Source organism: Arachis duranensis, chromosome 4 (assembly GCF_000817695.3).
Source record: "Arachis duranensis cultivar V14167 chromosome 4, aradu.V14167.gnm2.J7QH, whole genome shotgun sequence".
NCBI lineage: Eukaryota > Viridiplantae > Streptophyta > Magnoliopsida > Fabales > Fabaceae > Arachis > Arachis duranensis.
Window position 1 is genome coordinate 16653582 of NC_029775.3, and position 18551 is coordinate 16672132.

The following is an 18551-nucleotide window of genomic DNA, read 5'->3' on the forward strand; positions in this document are numbered from 1 at the left end:
TGGTGTGCTTCATTAACGTAATCACTGCACTCTTCTTGCTCCATGGATTCCTCACTTCTTCCTACACCCGCAACAAACTTTTCTCACTTAATTCCAACCCAGGCTAGTTTCTCTTTCTTAAATTCGGTTGTCTTGTGGAATATTGTAGTGTTTTGAATTCGATTGGATCGGATCGAAGTTATTGCTTAATTTTGTGGAATATTGCATAGATTTAATTTCTTGACCCAATGGATATTGCATAATTTCCATATTCTTATGAATTTGACATTTTCTTTTAAATAGTTATGGATATTTTTTTCTACATTTTCTTCTAAATAGTTACGGATATTTTTTTCTTTTTCTTTTTTAATTTGAGTTTTTTTTCCGATTTTGGGCTCTCTACTTTTATCTTAATTCTTAAATGATTTGAGAATTTTATATTTGGTGTTTATAACTCGGTTGATTGACGAATGGTCCAATGGTAAATTTGGAATACGAACTTTATTGGAAAAGTGTTGCCGTTCTATTATTTGGTTGCTGTCCGCGATATGATGTGAGTTTTGATCAATAATTCATCTCAATTGATAATATTTGAATATTCAAAATAAGAACAAGATCTTACAATGAAAAAATAGAGAGTTTTAATATGTAGTTTTTAGTACCGTGTATGATACGTTGTTCAAAGAGGGTTGCTCCATTTTCCTCTTATCAGCTATGAGGGTTGCATTGTAGGTCATCCTGGACAATAGCGTTGTACAAAAGGTGTGACTTACAAAATTTGTAATTAGACTCTTATTATGGTGGTTGGAAATACAATTTACCACTTCATTCTATATGCAAGCCAGACCTCTCTCCTAACCTTTGCTTTATTTTCTTCTCACAATCCGGAAATGAATCTTTTTCAGCTAATCCAAGTCTTATGAATCAGTGTTACGTATTAAGTTTATTCCACATATTGTTGACTGCCTTGCGATGGCCAAAAAATTTAAAATTTATTTGCATCTTCTACATCCATTGGATACACTTATCAGGAATAAAGTACGGGAAACTACTATAGTTAAGCATTAAAAATGGTACAGCAAAAAACTTGGTTAGCCTGTGTAGACTTGTCTTATCAATCCATTTAAAATTATAAGATGTGGTGCATGCTGTAATTTTATTTATATATTTTTTTCTGGTGTGAGCATACTGTAATTTAATTTTATGGTTGTCCTGTTTTATACTTATACTTAGCAGACTTGTTATTAAACATAGTTGTTGTCATGAATCAAAATGTCTCAAAATCTTTAGCTATTTGATATGAATGGTGGAAATGCTCTCTCAAACAATCCCTTTAATTGTGGATGTAGAGTCCAAATTCCACATTCTTGCAATGAAGTTGTATGAGCCCTGTGTAATAATTGGCAGAAGGATACTCTAACTGGAATAAAAATTGGCAGAAATACCAAGGGAGTTTTACTATTTCTCAAGCATGGAAAATTTTGGCATCTTATATTGTACGTTGACTCTAATTATGAAATGCTCATATAATTTTCACTTATAAATTGCAGCTCAATTTAGTTATATTAAGGAATCTGAGGAGATTCGTCTTGCTATGTTACCATTGGAGTTGATAAAGAGAGTGTTTCAAATTGGTTTTGTTTATTTATCGTGTTTCTTGCTAAATAGTATTTTCTGAGCATAACTTGTTCCCAGGATGTCCAAAGTAGGAATGTTATTTGAAAATAATTATTTTCCTAACACATTTGATTTCTAGAACAAACATTATACCTCATTTTTTGTTAAATATTCATCCTTTAGCGACAACATTGTCAACCTTAAAGGGGTCATTTTTCAAGTCATTCAAGAAGCACTTTCCTTATAGTTGTTTCAGGGTACTGGACTTTATTAAGCAACTTGCCATATCTGTATTTCTTTAGCCATATTTTTCAGGGTTTCGCTTCATTGCTGAGAGGATGTGAATTTGAAAGGAGGAATGTAATACTGTCCCATAGCATGATGCTATATTGTCATTCTACTGCCTCATGAAAAACTAAACCTGTATTTTTCTCCTGGACAAAGTCTGGTCATTGGAAGAGAAATTGTGGAGTTGTAGTTCTGCAGCTTGTCATGTGAAATCCTCATTGATGTTAATCAGATACTCAGATCTCCAATTTGTCCCTTTTTATCCGAATCTAGATTGAAAAGTCAAACTTTATCCATAATTACGTGTGGCCATGGGGTATTTCAAGATGAGTGTTATAATTAACTTTTTCAACATGGCTACAAGTTCACACACAAGAATCCCCATCCTCTTAAGCTTTTTCATTTTTGCATTTTGCAGTTTGGATTTTACCATTAAAAATTGGCAGTACTAATGCTTTCATGTTCTAGTTAAAACTTAAAATTTACCTTAAAAAATTGGCAAATAAGATTTATTAAACTTTTGAGTGGGCCAATTTTTGTTACTCAATGCTGCAAAAGTGTCATTTGACTTCCTTTGAGGGGCTGATAACGGGTAAGAAATGTTTAATTCAATGACCGGAGGTTCGGTTATGCGGAATTTTTACACGAATGATTTCTCTGTGACTGTGAATGTCTTCCTTCATAGGTGAGAGAGATTGAGCAGGATGTATACACTGAATCAGAAACAGCCCAGAAGAAAGACTCGAAGCAGACTGCTGCAGTTGATCTGTCTAAAAGGTTAAAAGATACCTGTTCCTTAAATGACGCTGCCAGCCTGAAAGGTATCTTTCTTTCCTCCTTGTAAATCTACTTTGATTTCTACTTTATTATATGTGCACATGTTCAAAGATCGAACTCCGAATATGTGATGCTCATCACTTCTCTGTTGTCAGAAAAATATAAATTGAGTTGAAGTGTATACATGGAGTCTTTATTTCATTGTATTTGGATCATCATTACCAACATGACATATGCATGAGGGTCTTTTATTGATTCAGTAAAGCTTATATGGTTAGGAATAATAAATTCCTTGTAGGCTTATACATCTTTACTGTTAAACAAATGATCAGTTACTCAGTTTCTACAATTTAGTGCATTCTTTTTCTTTTGACATGGATTTGGCTAGACATGCATCTTCTGCCAGAAGTATTTTGAATCTTGTACTCTATAAATCCCAACAGTTTTTTCTCATTTGCATATTACTTCAAACCTCTGAGGCTCTAAAGTCCCATTTGGTAGCAATCTTAGGATACAAAACATGGAGATATTGAGACAGTAGAGACGAAAAAAATCTGTCCCTATTGCTCCCATGCAGTGATCAGAGAATACAAAGACACATCTTGGAACAAAAATATTTTTGTTTCTCCTTCTCAAGTTTTACAGTCTTCACCTGAGCTTCAGTGTGCTTGCTGTGCTGGCTCTGTTACAAAGACAGCCAATGGTGCCTTTGTTATCATTCCAAAATGCTGATTTCATTTTTATGTCTTCACTCTAGCTGATTGCCTACTGAACCAACAAACTTGTACCTACAATTCAAGACATGCACCATTCTGATTGCTAGTTTTTATAGTTGTGCGCTCTATTTATTTTCAATATGATCAAACCAAAAGTAGACCTATCATCTCCTGAATTGTCATGATTTAGTTGTTACAAATCTATTATCATGTGTATGTCGGTGTTTTTTTTTGTGTTTTTCGTTTGTTTCGCACGTGTGCATATGTATTTTTTTGTGTGCTTTGCTCGTTTCGGACATGTGTGTTTTTCACTCGTTTTGCACGTGTGTGTATTTTTTCTGTGTTTTTTCTCTCTTTTCGCACGTGTTCGTGTTTTTCGCTCGTTTTGCATGTGTGCGTGTTTTTCGCTCATTTCTCATGTGTGTTTGGTTTTTCTATTTATTTTGTATTTTCCGTTCATTTGGCACGTTTGTGTTATTTTAGTGTTTTTCGCTCGTTTCGCACGTGTATTTTTTATTCTTTTATTGTGTTTTTTCGTTCATTTCGCACATGTGGGTATTTTTCCCTCGTTTTGCATGTGTTTTTTGCTCGTTTCGCACGTGTTTGTTTTTATTTGTGTTTTTCGCTCTTTTCGCACCTGTGTGTGTTTTTCGCTCGTTTCTCACGTGTTTTTTTTATTTTTTTCTCTCGTTTCACACGTGTTTTTCGTTTGATTCGCACGTGTTTTTTTCGTGTTTCACTCGTTTCGCATGTGTGTGTTTTTCACCGTGTGTATTTATTTGTGTTTTTCGCTCGTTTCACACGCGTGTTCTTCGTGTTTTTTCACTCGTTTCGCACGTGTCTTTTTATTTTATTTTGTTTTTCGCTCGTTTTGCAAGTGTTTTTTTGTGTGTTTTTCGTCCGTTTCGCACGTGTGAGTTTTATCCTTTTGCATGTGTTTTTTTTTATTTTTTAATTTTTTTTGTTTTTTGCTGGTTTCGTACATGTGCGTGTTTTTCGCTCGTTTCGCACGTGTGTTTGTGTGTTTTTTTGTGTTTTTCGCTTATTTCGGACATGTGTTTTTCGCTCGTTTCACACATGTGTATGTGTTTTTTCTTTGTGCTTTTTCGCTCTTTTTGCACGCGTTCGTGTTTTTCGCACGTGTTTTTTAATTTGTGTTTTTCGCTCGTTTCACACGTGTGTTTTTCTATTTTTTGCTCGTTTCGCATGCGTGTATGTTTTTTTATTTTTTGTTTTTCGCTTGTTTCGCACAGATGCGTGTTTTTCGCTCGTTTCGCACGGGTGTTTTTTTGTATTGCGTGTTATTTTGTATATTGTGTTTTTTGCTCGTTTCACACTTGTCTGTATTTGTTTTTGTGTTTTTCGTTCGTTTCGTACGTGTGGATTTTTCGCTCTTTTTGCACGTATTTTTTATTTTTTTATTGTGTTTTTCGCTCGTTTCTCACATGCGCGTAATTTTTGCTCGTTTTGCACGTGTGTGTTTTTTGCTCGTTTCACGTGTTTTTCTTATTTATTTTTTGTGTTTTTCGCTTGTTTCGCACGTGTGTATTTTTTTATTTATTCTATTTTTCGCTCGTTTTGCACGTGTGTTTTTCGTTCATTTCGCATGTGTGTGTGTGTTTTTTATTTTGTTTTTTTTGCTCGTTTTCTACGTGTGTTTTTTTATATTTGTTTTTTTCTTTTTCGCTCGTCTGGCACGTATGCGTGTTTTTTGCTCGTTTCGCACTTGTATTTTTTTGTTTTTCGCTCCTTTCGCACGTGTACGTGTTTTTATTTTTTTGTATTTTTCGCTAGTTTCGCACGTCTGCGTGTTTTTCGTTCATTTTGCACGTATTTTTCGCTCGTTTTGCACGTGTTTTTCGCTCTTTTCGAACGTATGTTTATTTTTTCGTTTCGCACGTGTGTTTCTTGTGTTTTTCGTTGGTCTCACAGGTGTGTTTTTTTTATTCAATCATTATTTTTTGTATTTTTCGCTCGTTTCACACGTATGTGTGTTTTTCGCTCGTTTTGCACGTGTGTGTTACTTGTGATTTTCGTTGGTTTCACACGTGTTTTTTATTCTATCATTATTTTTTGTATTTTTTGCTCTTTTCGCACGTGCGTGTTTTTTCGCTCGTTTGGCACGTGTGTCTGTTTTTTGCTCGTTTTGCACGTGTTTTTTTGTGTTTTTCGCTCGTTTCGCACGTGTGCGTGGTTTTCGCTCATGTAAGTGTTTTTCGTTTGTTTCGCACGTGTATGTGTGTCTGTGTGTTTTTTTTGTGTTTTTCGCTAGTTTCATATGCATCTTTTTCGCTTGTTTCGCACGTGTGTGTTTTTTTTGTTTTTCGCGCGGTTCGGACGTGTGCGTGTTTTTCGCTCGTTTCGTATATGTATGTGTTTTTCGCTCGTTTCGCACGTGTTTGTTTTTCGCTAGTTTAGCACGTGTTCGTGTTTTTCGCTCGCTTCGCAGGTGTCTGTGTTTTTCGCTATTTCGCATGTGTATGTGTGTGTTTTTTGGTGTTTTCTGCTAGTTTCATACGCGTGTGTTTTTCGATTGTTTCGCACGGGTTTGTGTTTTTTCTGTTTTTTGCTCGTTTCGCGCTTGTGTTTTTCTCTCGTTTTGCACGTGTGTTTTTTACTTATTTTTATGTTTTTCACTCGTTTCTCACTTGTGTATGTGTTTTTTTTGTATTTTTCCTTCGCTTAGCATGTGTGTGTTTTTCGATCGTTTAGCATGTGTTTTTCGATCGTTTCGCACATGTGTTTTATCATTTCGCACGTGTGTGCGTTTTTTCTGTGTTTTTTGTTCTTTTCGCACGTGTGTCTTTCGCTCGTTTTGCGCGTGTGAGTGTTTTTCGCTCATTTCGTACGTATTTTTTTATTTTGTTATGTTTGTCGCTCGTTTTGCACGTGTGTGTCTTTTTTGTATTTTTCGCTCGTTTCACGTGTGTGTTTTTCACTCGTTCCGCATGTGTGTGTGTTTTTCTATTTTTATATTTTTTTTGTGTTTTTAGCTCGTTTCGAACATATGCGTGCTTTTTGCTCGTTTCACACGTGTGTTTGTTTTTTTACCGTTTCACACGTGTTTGTTTGTTTTTTTTTTTGTGTTTTTCGCTCATTTCGGACATGTGTGTTTTTCGCTCGTTTCACACGTGTATGTGTTTTTCATTGTGTTTTTTTGCTCTTTTCGCATGTGTTTGTGTTTTTTGCTTGTTTCGCACGTGTGTTTTTTTTTTGTATTTTTCGCTCGTTTCGCACGTATGCGTGTTTTTCGCTCATGTACGTGTTTCTCGCGAGTTTCGCACGTGTCTGTGTTTTTCCCTCGTTTCGCACGTGTGTGTGTCTTTGTTTTTTTGGTGTTTTCCACGAGTTTCACACGCGCGTGTTTTTCGGTTGTTTCGCACATGTGTGTGTGTGTTTTTTTTTGTGTTTCGTTCGTTCCGGACATGGGTGTTTTTCACTCGTTTCGCACGTGTGTGTATTTTTTTGTGTGTTTCGTTCGTTCCGGACATGGGTGTTTTTCACTCGTTTCGCACGTGTGTGTTTGTTTTTGTTTTTTCGCTCGTTTCGCGCGTGTGAGTGTTTTTCGCACCTTTCGCACGTGTGTTTTTTTTAATTGTTTTTGTTATGTTTGTCGTTTATTTTGCACGTGTATATGTGTTTTTTTGTCTTTTTTGCTCGTTTCATACACGTGTGTGTTTTTCACTCATTCTGCATGTGTGTGTTTTTTATTTTTTATTTTTTTGGTGTTTCTCGCTCGTTTCGAACAAATGTGTGTTTTTCGCTCATTTTGCACGTGTGTTTGTTTTTTTTACCATTTCATGTGTGTGTTTTTTTTGTTTTTCGTTGGTATCGTACAAGTGCGTGTTTTTCGTTCGTTTTGCACGCGTGTGTGTTTTTTCATTTTTGTGTTTTTCGTTTGTTTCGCACATGTATGTGTTTTTCGCTCGTTTCGCACGTGTGTGCGCGTTTTTTTTGTGTTTTTCGCTCATTTTGCCCGTGTGCGTGTTTTTCGCTCGTTTCACACTTATGTGTTTGTTTTTTATTTATTTTTTTGTGTTTTTCGCTCGTCTCGCCCGTGTGCGTGTTTTTCGCTCGTTTCACACTTGTGTGTTTGTTTTTTATTTTTTTTTGTGTTTTTCGTTCGTCTCGCACGTGTGCGTATTTTTCGCTGATTTGTCACGTGTGTTTGTTTTTCGCTCGTTTCGCACGTGTGTATGCTTTTCGCTTGTTTCGCACGTGTGTATTTTTTTTGGTTTTACGTTCGTTTTGCACGTGTGCGTGTTTTTCGTCATGTACGTGTTTCTTGCTAGTTTTGCACGTGTCTGTGTTTTTCCCTTGTTTCGCATGTGTATGTGTGTCTGTGTATTTTTTTTGGTGTTTTCCATGAGTTTCACACGCGTGTGTTTTTCGCTTGTTTCGCACGTGTGTGTGTTTTTTTTGTGTTTCGTTCGTTTTCGGACATGAGTGTTTTTCACTCGTTTTGCACGTGTGTGTTTTTCTTTGTTTCGCACGGTGTGTGTTTTTCGGTTGTTTCGCACGCGTGTGTGTATTTTTTGTGTGTTTCGTTCATTTCGGACATGAGTGTTTTTCACTCGTTTCGCACGTGTGTGTGTTTTTCTTTGTGCTTTTTCGCTCTTTTCACAGGTGTTTGTGTTTTTCGCTCGTTTTGCACGTGTGGATTTTTGTCGCTCGTTTCTCACGTGTGTGCTTGGTTTTTTTTATTTATTTTTTATGTTTTTCACTCGTTTCACACGTGTGTATTTTTTTGTCTTTTTCGCTCGTTTCGCACGTGTGTTTTTTTATATTTTATTTTTTGTGTTTTTCACTTGTTTTGCACGTGTGTGTGTGTGTGTGTTTTTTTTGTGTTTTTCACTTGTTTCACACTTGTCTATATTTGTTTTTATGTTTTTCGCTCGTTTCGTACGTGTGTGTTTTTCGCTCGTTTTGCACGTGTGTTTTTTATTCTTTTATTGTGTTTTTCGCTCGTTACGTACATGCGCGTATTTTTTGCTCGTTTTGCACGTGTGTGTTTTTGCTCATTTCACGTGTGTTTTTCTTATTTATTTTTTTTTGTATTTTTTGCTTGTTTTGCACGTGTGTATTTTTTTATTTTTTTATTTTTCTTCTGTTTTTTTGCTCGTTTTGCACATGTATTTTTCGCTCGTTTTGCACGTGTGTGTGTGTTTTTGTTTGTGCCTTTTCGCACGTGTTTGTGTTTTTCGCTTGTTTCGAAGGTGTGTTTTTCGCTCATTTCACATGTGTGTGTTTGTTTTTTTATTTTTTGTGTTTTTTTGCTCGTTTTCCACGTGTGTATGTTTTTTATATTTTATTATTTTTCTTTTTCGCTCGTTTGGCACGTATGCGTGTTTTTTCTCGTTTCGCACGTGTGTGTTTCTTGCTTGTTTCGGACGTGTGTGTTTTCTGTGTTTTTCGCTCGTTTCGCACGTGTACGTGTTTTTTTTATGTTTTTGTGTTTTTCACTCGTTTCGCACGTATGCGTATTTTTCGCTCATTTTGCACGTGTTTTTTGCACGTTTTGCACGTGTGTTTTTCGCTCTTTTCGCACGTATGTTTATTTTTTGTGTTTTTCATTTGTTTGGCACGTGTATTTTTCGCTAGTTTTGCACGTGTGTAAGTGTGTGTTTCTTATGTTTTTCGTTGGTTTCACAGGTGTGTGTGTGTTTTTTTATTCTATCATTATTTTTTGTATTTTTTGCCCGTTTCGCACGTATGCGTGTCTTTCGCTTGTTTCGCACATGTGTGTTTTTCGCTCGTTTCGCACGTGTGTGAGTGTGTGTTTCTTGTGATTTTTGTTGGTTTCACACGTGTGTTTATTTTTTTATTCTATCATTATTTTTTGTATTTTTCGCTCATTTCGCACGTATGCGTGTTTTTCTCTCGTTTCGCACGTGCGTTTTTTCGCTCGTTTGGCATGTGTGTCTGTTTTTCGCTCGTTTCGCATGTGTATGTGTTTTTCGCTCGTTTCGCACGTGTTTTTTAATTTGTGTTTTTCGCTCATTTCACACGTGTGTTTTTGTATTTTTCGCTCGTTTCGCATGCGTGTATGTTTTTTATTTTTTTGTTTTTCGCTCGTTTCGCACGTATGCGTGTTTTTCGCTCGTTTCGCACGAGTGTTTTTTTGTGTTGTGTGTTATTTTGTATATTTTGTGTTTTTTGCTCGTTTCACACTTGTCTGTATTTGTTTTCGTGTTTTTCGTTCGTTTCGTACGTGTGGATTTTTCGTTCTTTTTGCACGTGTTTTTTATTCTTTTATTGTGTTTTTCGCTCGTTTCTCACATGCGCGTAATTTTTGCTCGTTTTGCACGTGTGTGTTTTTTGCTCGTTTCACGTGTGTTTTTCTTATTTATTTTTTTTGTGTTTTTCACTTGTTTCGCACGTGTGTATTTTTTTATTTATTCTATTTTTCGCTCGTTTCGCACGTGTGTTTTTCGTTCATTTCGCATGTGTGTGTTTTGTTTTTATTTTTTGTTTTTTTTGCTCGTTTTTCACGTGTGTGTTTTTTTATATTTATTTTTTTCTTTTTCGCTCGTTTGGCACGTATGCTTTTTTTTTCTCGTTTCGCGCAATTTTTGCTCGTTTCGCACGTGTATTTTTTGTGTTTTTCGCTCATTTCGCACGTGTACGTGTTTTTATTTTTTTGTATTTTTCGCTAGTTTCGCACGTATGCGTGTTTTTCGTTCATTTTGCACGTATTTTTCGCTCGTTTTGCACGTGTTTTTCGCTCTTTTCGCATGTATGTTTATTTTTTCGTTTCGCACGTGTGTTTCTTGTGTTTTTCGTTGGTCTCACAGGTGTGTGTTTTTTTATTCAATCATTATTTTTTGTGTTTTTCGCTCGTTTCGCATGTATGTGTGTTTTTCGCTCGTTTCGCATGTATGTGTGTTTTTCGTTGGTTTCACACGTGTTTTTTATTCTATCATTATTTTTTGTATATTTTGTTCTTTTCGCGCGTGCGTGTTTTTTCGCTCGTTTGGCACGTGTGTCTGTTTTTCGCTCGTTTTGCACGTGTTTTTTTGTGTGTTTTTCGCTCGTTTCGCACGTGTACGTGTTTTTCGCTCATCTACATGTTTTTCGCTTGTTTCGCACGTGTATGTGTGTTTGTGTGTTTTTTTTGTGTTTTTCGCTAGTTTCATATGCGTCTTTTTCGCTTGTTTTGCACGTGTGTTTTTTTTGTTTTTTGCGCGGTTCGGACGTGTGCGTGTTTTACGCTCGTTTCGTATATGTATGTGTTTTTCGCTCGTTTCGCACCTGTTTGTTTTTCACTAGTTTAGCACGTGTTCGTGTTTTTCGCTCGTTTCGCATGTATCTGTGTTTTTTGCTATTTCGCACGTGTATGTGTGTGTTTTTTTGGTGTTTTCTGCTAGTTTCATACGCGTGTGTTTTTCGATTGTTTCGCACGGGTTTGTGTTTTTTCTGTTTTTCTCTCGTTTTGCACGTGTGTTTTTTACTTATTTTTATGTTTTTCACTCGTTTCTCACTTGTGTATGTGTTTTTTTTGTATTTTTCGTTCGCTTAGCATGTGTGTGTTTTTCGATCGTTTAGCATGTGTTTTTTTATTTTTTATTTGTATTTTTCGATCGTTTCACACATGTGTTTTATCATTTCGCACGTGTGTGCGTTTTTTCTTTGTGTTTTTTGTTCTTTTCGCACGTGTGTGTCTTTCGCTCGTTTTGCGCGTGAGTGTTTTTCGCTCATTTCGTACGTGTGTTTTTTTATTTTGTTATGTTTGTCGCTCGTTTTGCACGTGTGTCTTTTTTGTATTTTTCGCTCGTTTCGTGTGTGTTTTTCACTCGTTCCGCATGTGTGTGTGTGTTTTTCTATTTTTTTATTTTTTTTTGTGTTTTTAGCTCGTTTCGAACATATGCGTGCTTTTTGCTCGTTTCACACGTGTGTTTGTTTTTTTACCATTTCACACGTGTTTGTTTGTTTGTTTTTTTTTTGTGTTTTTCGCTCATTTCGGACATGTGTGTTTTTCGCTCGTTTCACACGTGTATGTGTGCTTTTCATTGTGTTTTTTTTATCTTTTCGCATGTGTTTGTGTTTTTCGCTTGTTTCGCACGTGTGTGTTTTTTTTGTATTTTTCGCTCGTTTCGCACGTATGCGTGTTTTTCGCTCATGTACGTGTTTCTCGCTAGTTTCGCACGTGTCTGTGTTTTTCCCTCGTTTCGCATGTGTGTGTGTGTCTATGTGTTTTTTTGGTGTTTTCCACGAGTTTCACACGCGTGTTTTTCGCTTGTTTCGCACATGTGTGTGTGTGTTTTTTTTTTGTGTTTCGTTCGTTCCGGACATGGGTGTTTTTCCCTCGTTTCGCACGTGTGTGTGTGTTTTTCGCTTGTTTCGCACGTGTGTGTATTGTTTTGTGTGTTTCGTTCATTTCGGACGTGTGTTTTTCACTCGTTTCGCACGTGTGTGTTTGTTTTTGTTTTTTCGCTCGTTTCGCGCGTGTGAGTGTTTTTCGCACCTTTCGCACGTGTTTTTTTATTTTGTTTTTGTTATGTTTCTCGTTTATTTTGCACGTGTATATGTGTTTTTTTTGTCTTTTTTGCTCGTTTCATACACGTGTGTGTTTTTTCACTCATTCTGCATGTGTGTGTTTTTTATTTTTTATTTTTTTGGTGTTTCTCGCTCGTTTCGAACAAATGTGTGTTTTTCGCTCGTTTTGCACGTGTGTTTGTTTTTTTACCATTTCACGTGTGTGTGTGTTTTTTTGTTTTTCGCTGGTATCGTACAAGTGCGTGTTTTTCGTTCGTTTTGCACGCGTGTGTGTGTGTGTTTTTTTTATTTTTGTGTTTTTCGTTTGTTTCGCACATGTATGTGTTTTTCGCTCGTTTCGCACGTGTGTGCGCGTTTTTTTGTGTTTTTCGCTCATTTCGTCCGTGTGCGTGTTTTTCGCTCGTTTCACACTTGTGTGTTTGTTTTTTATTTTTTTTGTGTTTTTCGCTCGTCTCGCCCGTGTGCGTGTTTTTCGCTCGTTTCACACTTGTGTGTTTGTTTTTTATTTATTTTGTGTTTTTCGCTCGTCTCGCACGTGTGCGTATTTTTCGCTGATTTGTCACGTGTGTTTGTTTTTCGCTCGTTTCGCTCGTGTGTATGTTTTTCACTTGTTTCGCACGTGTGTATTTTTTTTGGTTTTACGTTCGTTTTGCACGTGTGCGTGTTTCTCGCTCATGTACGTGTTTCTCGCTAGTTTCGCACGTGTCTGTGTTTTTTCCTTGTTTCGCATGTGTATGTGTGTCTGTGTATTTTTTTTGGTGTTTTCCATGAGTTTCACACGCGTGTGTTTTTCGCTTGTTTCGCACATGTGTGTGTGTTTTTTTTGTGTTTCGTTTGTTTCAGACATGAGTGTTTTTCACTCGTTTCGCACGTGTGTGTTTTTCTTTGTTTCAAACGGTGTGTGTGTGTTTTTCGGTTGTTTCGCACGCGTGTGTGTATTTTTTTTTTTGTGTGTTTCGTTCATTTCGGACATGAGTGTTTTTCACTCGTTTCGCACGTGTGTGTGTTTTTCTTTGTGCTTTTTCGCTCTTTTCACAGGTGTCTCGTTTTGCACGTGTGGATTTTTGTCGCTCGTTTCTCACGTGTGTGCTTGGTTTTTTTATTTATTTTTTATGTTTTTCGCTCGTTTAACACGTGTGTATTTTTGTCTTTTTCGATCGTTTCGCACGTGTGTTTTTTTATATTTTATTTTTTGTATTTTTCACTTGTTTTGCACGTGTGTGTGTTTTTTTGTGTTTTTCACTCGTTTCACACTTGTCTATATTTGTTTTTATGTTTTTCGCTCGTTTCGTACGTGTGTGTTTTTCGCTCGTTTTGCACGTGTTTTTTTATTCTTTTATTGTGTTTTTCGCTCGTTTCGCACATGCGCGTATTTTTTGCTCGTTTTGCACGTGTGTGTTTTTGCTCATTTCACGTGTGTGTTTTTCTTATTTATTTTTTTATTTTTCGCTTGTTTCGCACGTGTGTATTTTTTTTATTTTTCTTCTATTTTTTGCTCGTTTTGCACATGTGTTTTTCGCTCGTTTTGCATGTGTGTGTGTTTTTGTTTGTGCCTTTTCGCACGTGTTTGTGTTTTTTGCTTGTTTCGCAGGTGTGTTTTTTGCTCATTTCACATGTGTGTTTGTTTTTTTTATTTTTTTGTGTTTTTTTGCTCGTTTTCCACGTGTGTATGTTTTTTATATTTTAGTATTTTTCTTTTTCGCTCGTTTGGCACGTATGCGTGTTTTTTCTCGTTTCGCACGTGTGTGTTTCTTGCTCGTTTCGCACGTGTGTGTTTTTTTGTGTTTTCGCTCGTTTCGCACGTGTACATGTTTTTTTATTTTTTTTGTGTTTTTTGCTCGTTTCGCATGTATGCGTGTTTTTCGCTCCGTTTGCACGTGTTTTTTGCACGTTTTGCACGTGTGTTTTTCGTTCTTTTCGCACGTATGTTTATTTTTTGTCTTTTTCATTCGTTTGGCACGTGTGTTTTTCGCTAGTTTTGCACGTGTGTGAGTGTGTGTTTCTTGTGTTTTTCGTTGGTTTCACATGTGTGTGTGTTTTTTTATTCTATCATTATTTTTTGTATTTTTCGCTCGTTTCGCACGTATGCGTGTCTTTCGCTCGTTTCGCACATGTGTTTTTCGCTCGTTTCGCACGTGTGTGAGTGTGTGTTTCTTGTGATTTTCGTTGGTTTCACACGTGTGTTTATTTTTTTTCTATCATTATTTTTTGTATTTTTCGCTCATTTCGCACGTATGCGTGTTTTCGCTCGTTTCGCACGTGCGTGTTTTTTCACTCGTTTGGCACGTGTGTCTGTTTTTCGCTCGTTTCGCATGTGTACGTGTTTTTCGCTTGTTTCGCATGTGTATGTGTGTCTGTGTGTTTTTTGTGTTTTCCACTAGTTTCACAGCGTGTTTTTCGCTTGTTTCGCGCGTATGTGTGTTTTTTTTGTTTTTCGCTCAGTTCGAACGTGTGCGTGTTTTACGCTCGTTTCGTATACGTATGTGTTTTTTGCTCGTTTCGCACGTGTGTTTTTTTCGCTCGTTTTGTACGTGTTCATGTTTTTCGCTCGTTTCGCATGTGTCCGTGTTTTTCGCTATTTCGCACGTGTCTGTGGTTTTTTTTTGTTTTCCCCTCGTTTCGCACATGTATGTGTGTTTTTTTGGTGTTTTTTGCTAGTTTCATACGCGTGTGTTTTTCGATTGTTTTGCATGGGTGTGTGTTTTTTCTGTCTTTTTCGCTCGTTTCACGCGTGTGTTTTTCTCTCGTTTCGCACGTGTGTTTTTTATTTATTTTTATGTTTTTCACTCGTTTCTCACTTGTGTATGTGTTTTTTTTGTATTTTTCGCTCGTTTAGCACGGGTGTATTTTTCGATCGTTTAGCGTGTGTTTTTTATTTTTATTTTTTTGTGTTTTTCGCTCGTTGCACACGTGTGTGTTTTATCATTTCGCACGTGTGTGTGCATTTTTTTCTGTGTTTTTTGTTCTTTTCGCACGTGTGCGTGTATTTCATTTGTTTTGCACGTGTGTGCGTTTTTTTGTGTCTTTCACTCGTTTAGAGCGTGTGAGTGTTTTTCGCTCATTTCGTACGTGTCTTTTTTTATTTTGTTTTTGTTATGTTTGTCGCTCGTTTTGTACCTGTGTGTCTTTTTTGTATTTTTCGCTCGTTTTACACGTGTGTTTTTCCCTCGTTCCGCATGTGTGTGTGTGTTTTTCTATTTTTTATTTTTTTGTGTCTTTAGCTCGTTTCGAATGTGTGTTTGTTTTTTTACCATTTTACATGTGTCCTTGTTTGTTTGTTTTTTGTGTTTTTCGCTCATTTCGGACATGTGTGTTTTTCACTCGTTTCACACATGTGTATGTGTGTTTTTCATTGTATTTTTTGAGCTTTTCGCATGTGTTTGTGTTTTTCGCTCGTTTTGCACGTGTGTGTTTTTTTGTATTTTTCGCTCGTTTCGCATGTATGCGTGTTTTTTGCTCATTTCGCACGTGTGTGTTTTTCGCTCGTTTCGCACTTGTGCGTGTATTTTTATTTTTTATTTTGTGTTTTTTGCTCGTTTCACACGTGTCTGTATTTGTTTTTGTGTTTTTTGCTCATTTCGTACGTGTGTTTTTCGCTCGTTTTGCACGTGTGTTTTTTATTCTTTGTGTTTTTCGCTCGTTTCACACATGCGCGTATTTTTTGCTCGTTTTCCACGTGTGTGTGTTTTTTTGCTCGTTTCGCACGTGTGTGTTTTTTCTTATTTTCCCTCGTTTCGCACGTGTTTTTCGCTCGTTTCGCACGTGTGTTTTTTTTTTTGTTTTTTGCTCGGTTCGCATGTGTGGGTGTTTCTCGCTCCTTTTCCACGTGTATGTATTTTTTTGTTTTTCGCTGGTTTTGCACATGTGTATTTTTCTCTTGTTTCGCACGTGTGTGTGTTTTTGTTTGTGCATTTTCGCTCTTTTCGCACGTGATCGTGTTTTTCACTTGTTTTGCATGTGGGTATGTTTTTCGCTCATTTCGAACACGTGTATGTTTTTTATATTTTATTTTTTTCGCTCGTTTCGCACTTGTGTTTTTCACTCGTTTCGTAGGTGTGTATTTTTTGTATTTTTCGCTTGTTTCGCACGTGTGCGTGTTTTATTTTTTTGGGTTTTTCGCTTTTTTTGTGTTTTTCGTTCGTTTTGCATGTGTGTTTTTCGCTCATTTTTCATGTATTTTTTTGTGTTTTTCACTCGTTTGGCACGTGTGTTTTTCACTTGTTTAGCACGTACTTGTGTTTTTCGCTCGTTTCGCATGTGTGTGTTTTTCGCTCGTTTCGCATGTGTGTGTTTTTCGCTTGTTTCGCACGTGTGTGTGTTTGTTTCTTGTGTTTTTCGTTGGTTTCACACGTGTGTGTCTTTTTTTTACTCTGTCATTATGTTTTGTATTTTTCGCTTGTTTCGCACGTATGCATCCTTTTTCCTCGTTTCACACATATGTGTGTTTTTCACTCGTTTCGTACGTGTGTGAGTGTGTGTGTGTTTCTTATGTTTTTCGTTGGTTTCATACGTGTGTGTTTTTTTATTCTATCATTATTTTTTGTATTTTTCGCTCATTTCGCACGTATGCATATTTTTCGCTCGTTTCGTACGTGTGTGTTTTTTCGCTTGTTTCGCACGCGTTTGTTTTTCGCTCGTTTCGCACATGTGCGTGTTTTTCGCTCATGTAGGTGTCTGTATTTTTTTTGTGTTTTCTCCCGTTTCGCACGTGTATGTGTGTGTGTGTTTTTTGGGTGTTTTTCGCTAGTTTCACACGCGTGTGTTTTTCGCTTGTTTAGCACGTGTGTGTGTTTTTTTCGCTCGGTTCGCATGTGTGCGTGTTTTACGCTCATTTCGTATGCGTATTTGTGTTTTTTGCTCGTTTCGCACGTGTGGGTGTTTTTTGTTTGTGTTTTTTGCTCGTTTCGCTCGTATGCGCGTTTTTCGCTCATCTCGCACGTGTTTGTTTCTTGCTCGTTTCGCACGTGTGTGGTTTTCGCTTGTTTCGCACATGGGTGTTATTTTGTGTTTTTCGCTCGTTTCGCACGTATTCGTATTTTTCGCACGTTTTGCATGTGTCCATGATTTTCGCTACTTCGCACGTGGCTGTGGTTTTTTTGTGTTTTTCCCTCGTTTCGCTCGTGTATGTGTGTTTTTTGGTACTTTTTGCTACTTTTCACACGCATGCGTTTTTCGCTTGTTTCGCACGGGTGTGTGTGTTTTTTCTTTGTATTTTTCGTTCGTTTTGCACGTGTATTTTTTTTGTTTTTGGCTCTTTTGCACGTGTGTGCGATTTTTTTTGTTTTTCACTCATTTCGCCCGTGTGCGTGTTTTTCGCTCGTTTCGCATGTGTGCATTATTTTCGATTGTTTCGCAGTTATGTGTGAAAATACAGACACGTGGGAAACGAGAGAAAAACACAAAAAAATAAAAATTCACACATACGTGCAAAACGAGCGAAAAACACACACGTGTAGAATGAGCAAAAAACATGCATACGCGCGGAAAAAAATATACACACGTGCGAAACGAGCGAAAAATAAAAAAAAAACACACGCGTGCAAAACGAGCGAAAAGCACACACACGTATGAAATGAGCGAAAAACACAAAAACATGTGAAAAGAGCAAAAAACACAATGAAAAACCCACATACACATGTGTGAAACGAGCGAAATACACACATGTCCGAAATGAGCGAAAAAACAAAAAAACAAACAAACAAACACACATGTGAAACGGTAAAAAAATAAACACACGTGCGAAACGGGCGAAAAACACGCATATGTTCGAAACGAGCGAAAAACACAAAAAAAAATAAAAAATAGAAAAACACACACACATGCGGAACGAGTGAAAAACACACACGTGTGAAACGAGCGAAAAATACAAATAAGAGACATACACACGTGCAAAACAAGCGACAAACATAACAAAAAGAAAATAAAAAAACACACGTACGAAATGAGAGAAAAACACTCACGCGCAAAACGAGCAAAAAACACAAAGAAAACACACACACACGTGCGAAAAGAACAAAAAAACAAAAAAAAACGCAGACACGCGTGCGAAATGATAAAACACACACACATGTGCGAAACGCGCGAAAAACACAAAAATATTTTTCGTTGGTTTCACACGTGTGTGTGTCTTTTTTTTTATTCTATCATTATGTTTTGTATTTTTCGCTCGTTTCGCACGTATGCGTGTTTTTCGCTCGTTTCGCACCTATGTGTGTTTTTCGCCCGTTTCGCACGTGTGTTAGTGTGTGTGTGTGTGTGTTTCTTGTGCTTTTCGTTGGTTTCACACGTGTGTGTTTTTTTATTCTATCATTATTTTTTGTATTTTTTACTTATTTCGCACGTATGCGTGTTTTTCGCTCGTTTCACATGTGTGTATTTTTTCACTCGTTTCGCACATGTGCGTGTTCTTCGCTCATGTACGTGTTTTTCGCTAGTTTCGCACATGTCTGTGTTTTTTTGTGTTTTTCCCCGTTTTGCACGTGTATGTGTGTCTTGTGTGTTTTTGTTTGGTGTTTTTCGCTAGTTTCACACGCGTGTGTTTTTCGCTTGTTTAGCACATGTGTGTGTTTTTTTAGCTCAGTTCACACGTGTGCGTGTTTTACGCTCGTTTCGTATATGTATTTGTGTTTTTTGCTCGTTTCGCACGTGTGGGTGTCTTTTTGTTTGTGTTTTTTTCTC

At 36.9% G+C, this 18551-nt stretch overlaps 1 protein-coding gene across 1 annotated transcript; it reads left to right on the plus strand.

Annotated features, from left to right (window-relative positions):
* Positions 1–5: 5 nt before the first annotated feature.
* Positions 6–2836, plus strand: LOC107483567 (uncharacterized; the record flags this gene model as incomplete). The annotated part of the gene is made up of 3 exons (XM_052260463.1): positions 6–102; positions 1530–1600; positions 2570–2836. Coding segments are annotated over 3 exons (327 nt in total), but the record flags the coding sequence as incomplete, so codon positions are not given.
* Between the last annotated feature and the right edge of the window lie 15715 nt (positions 2837–18551).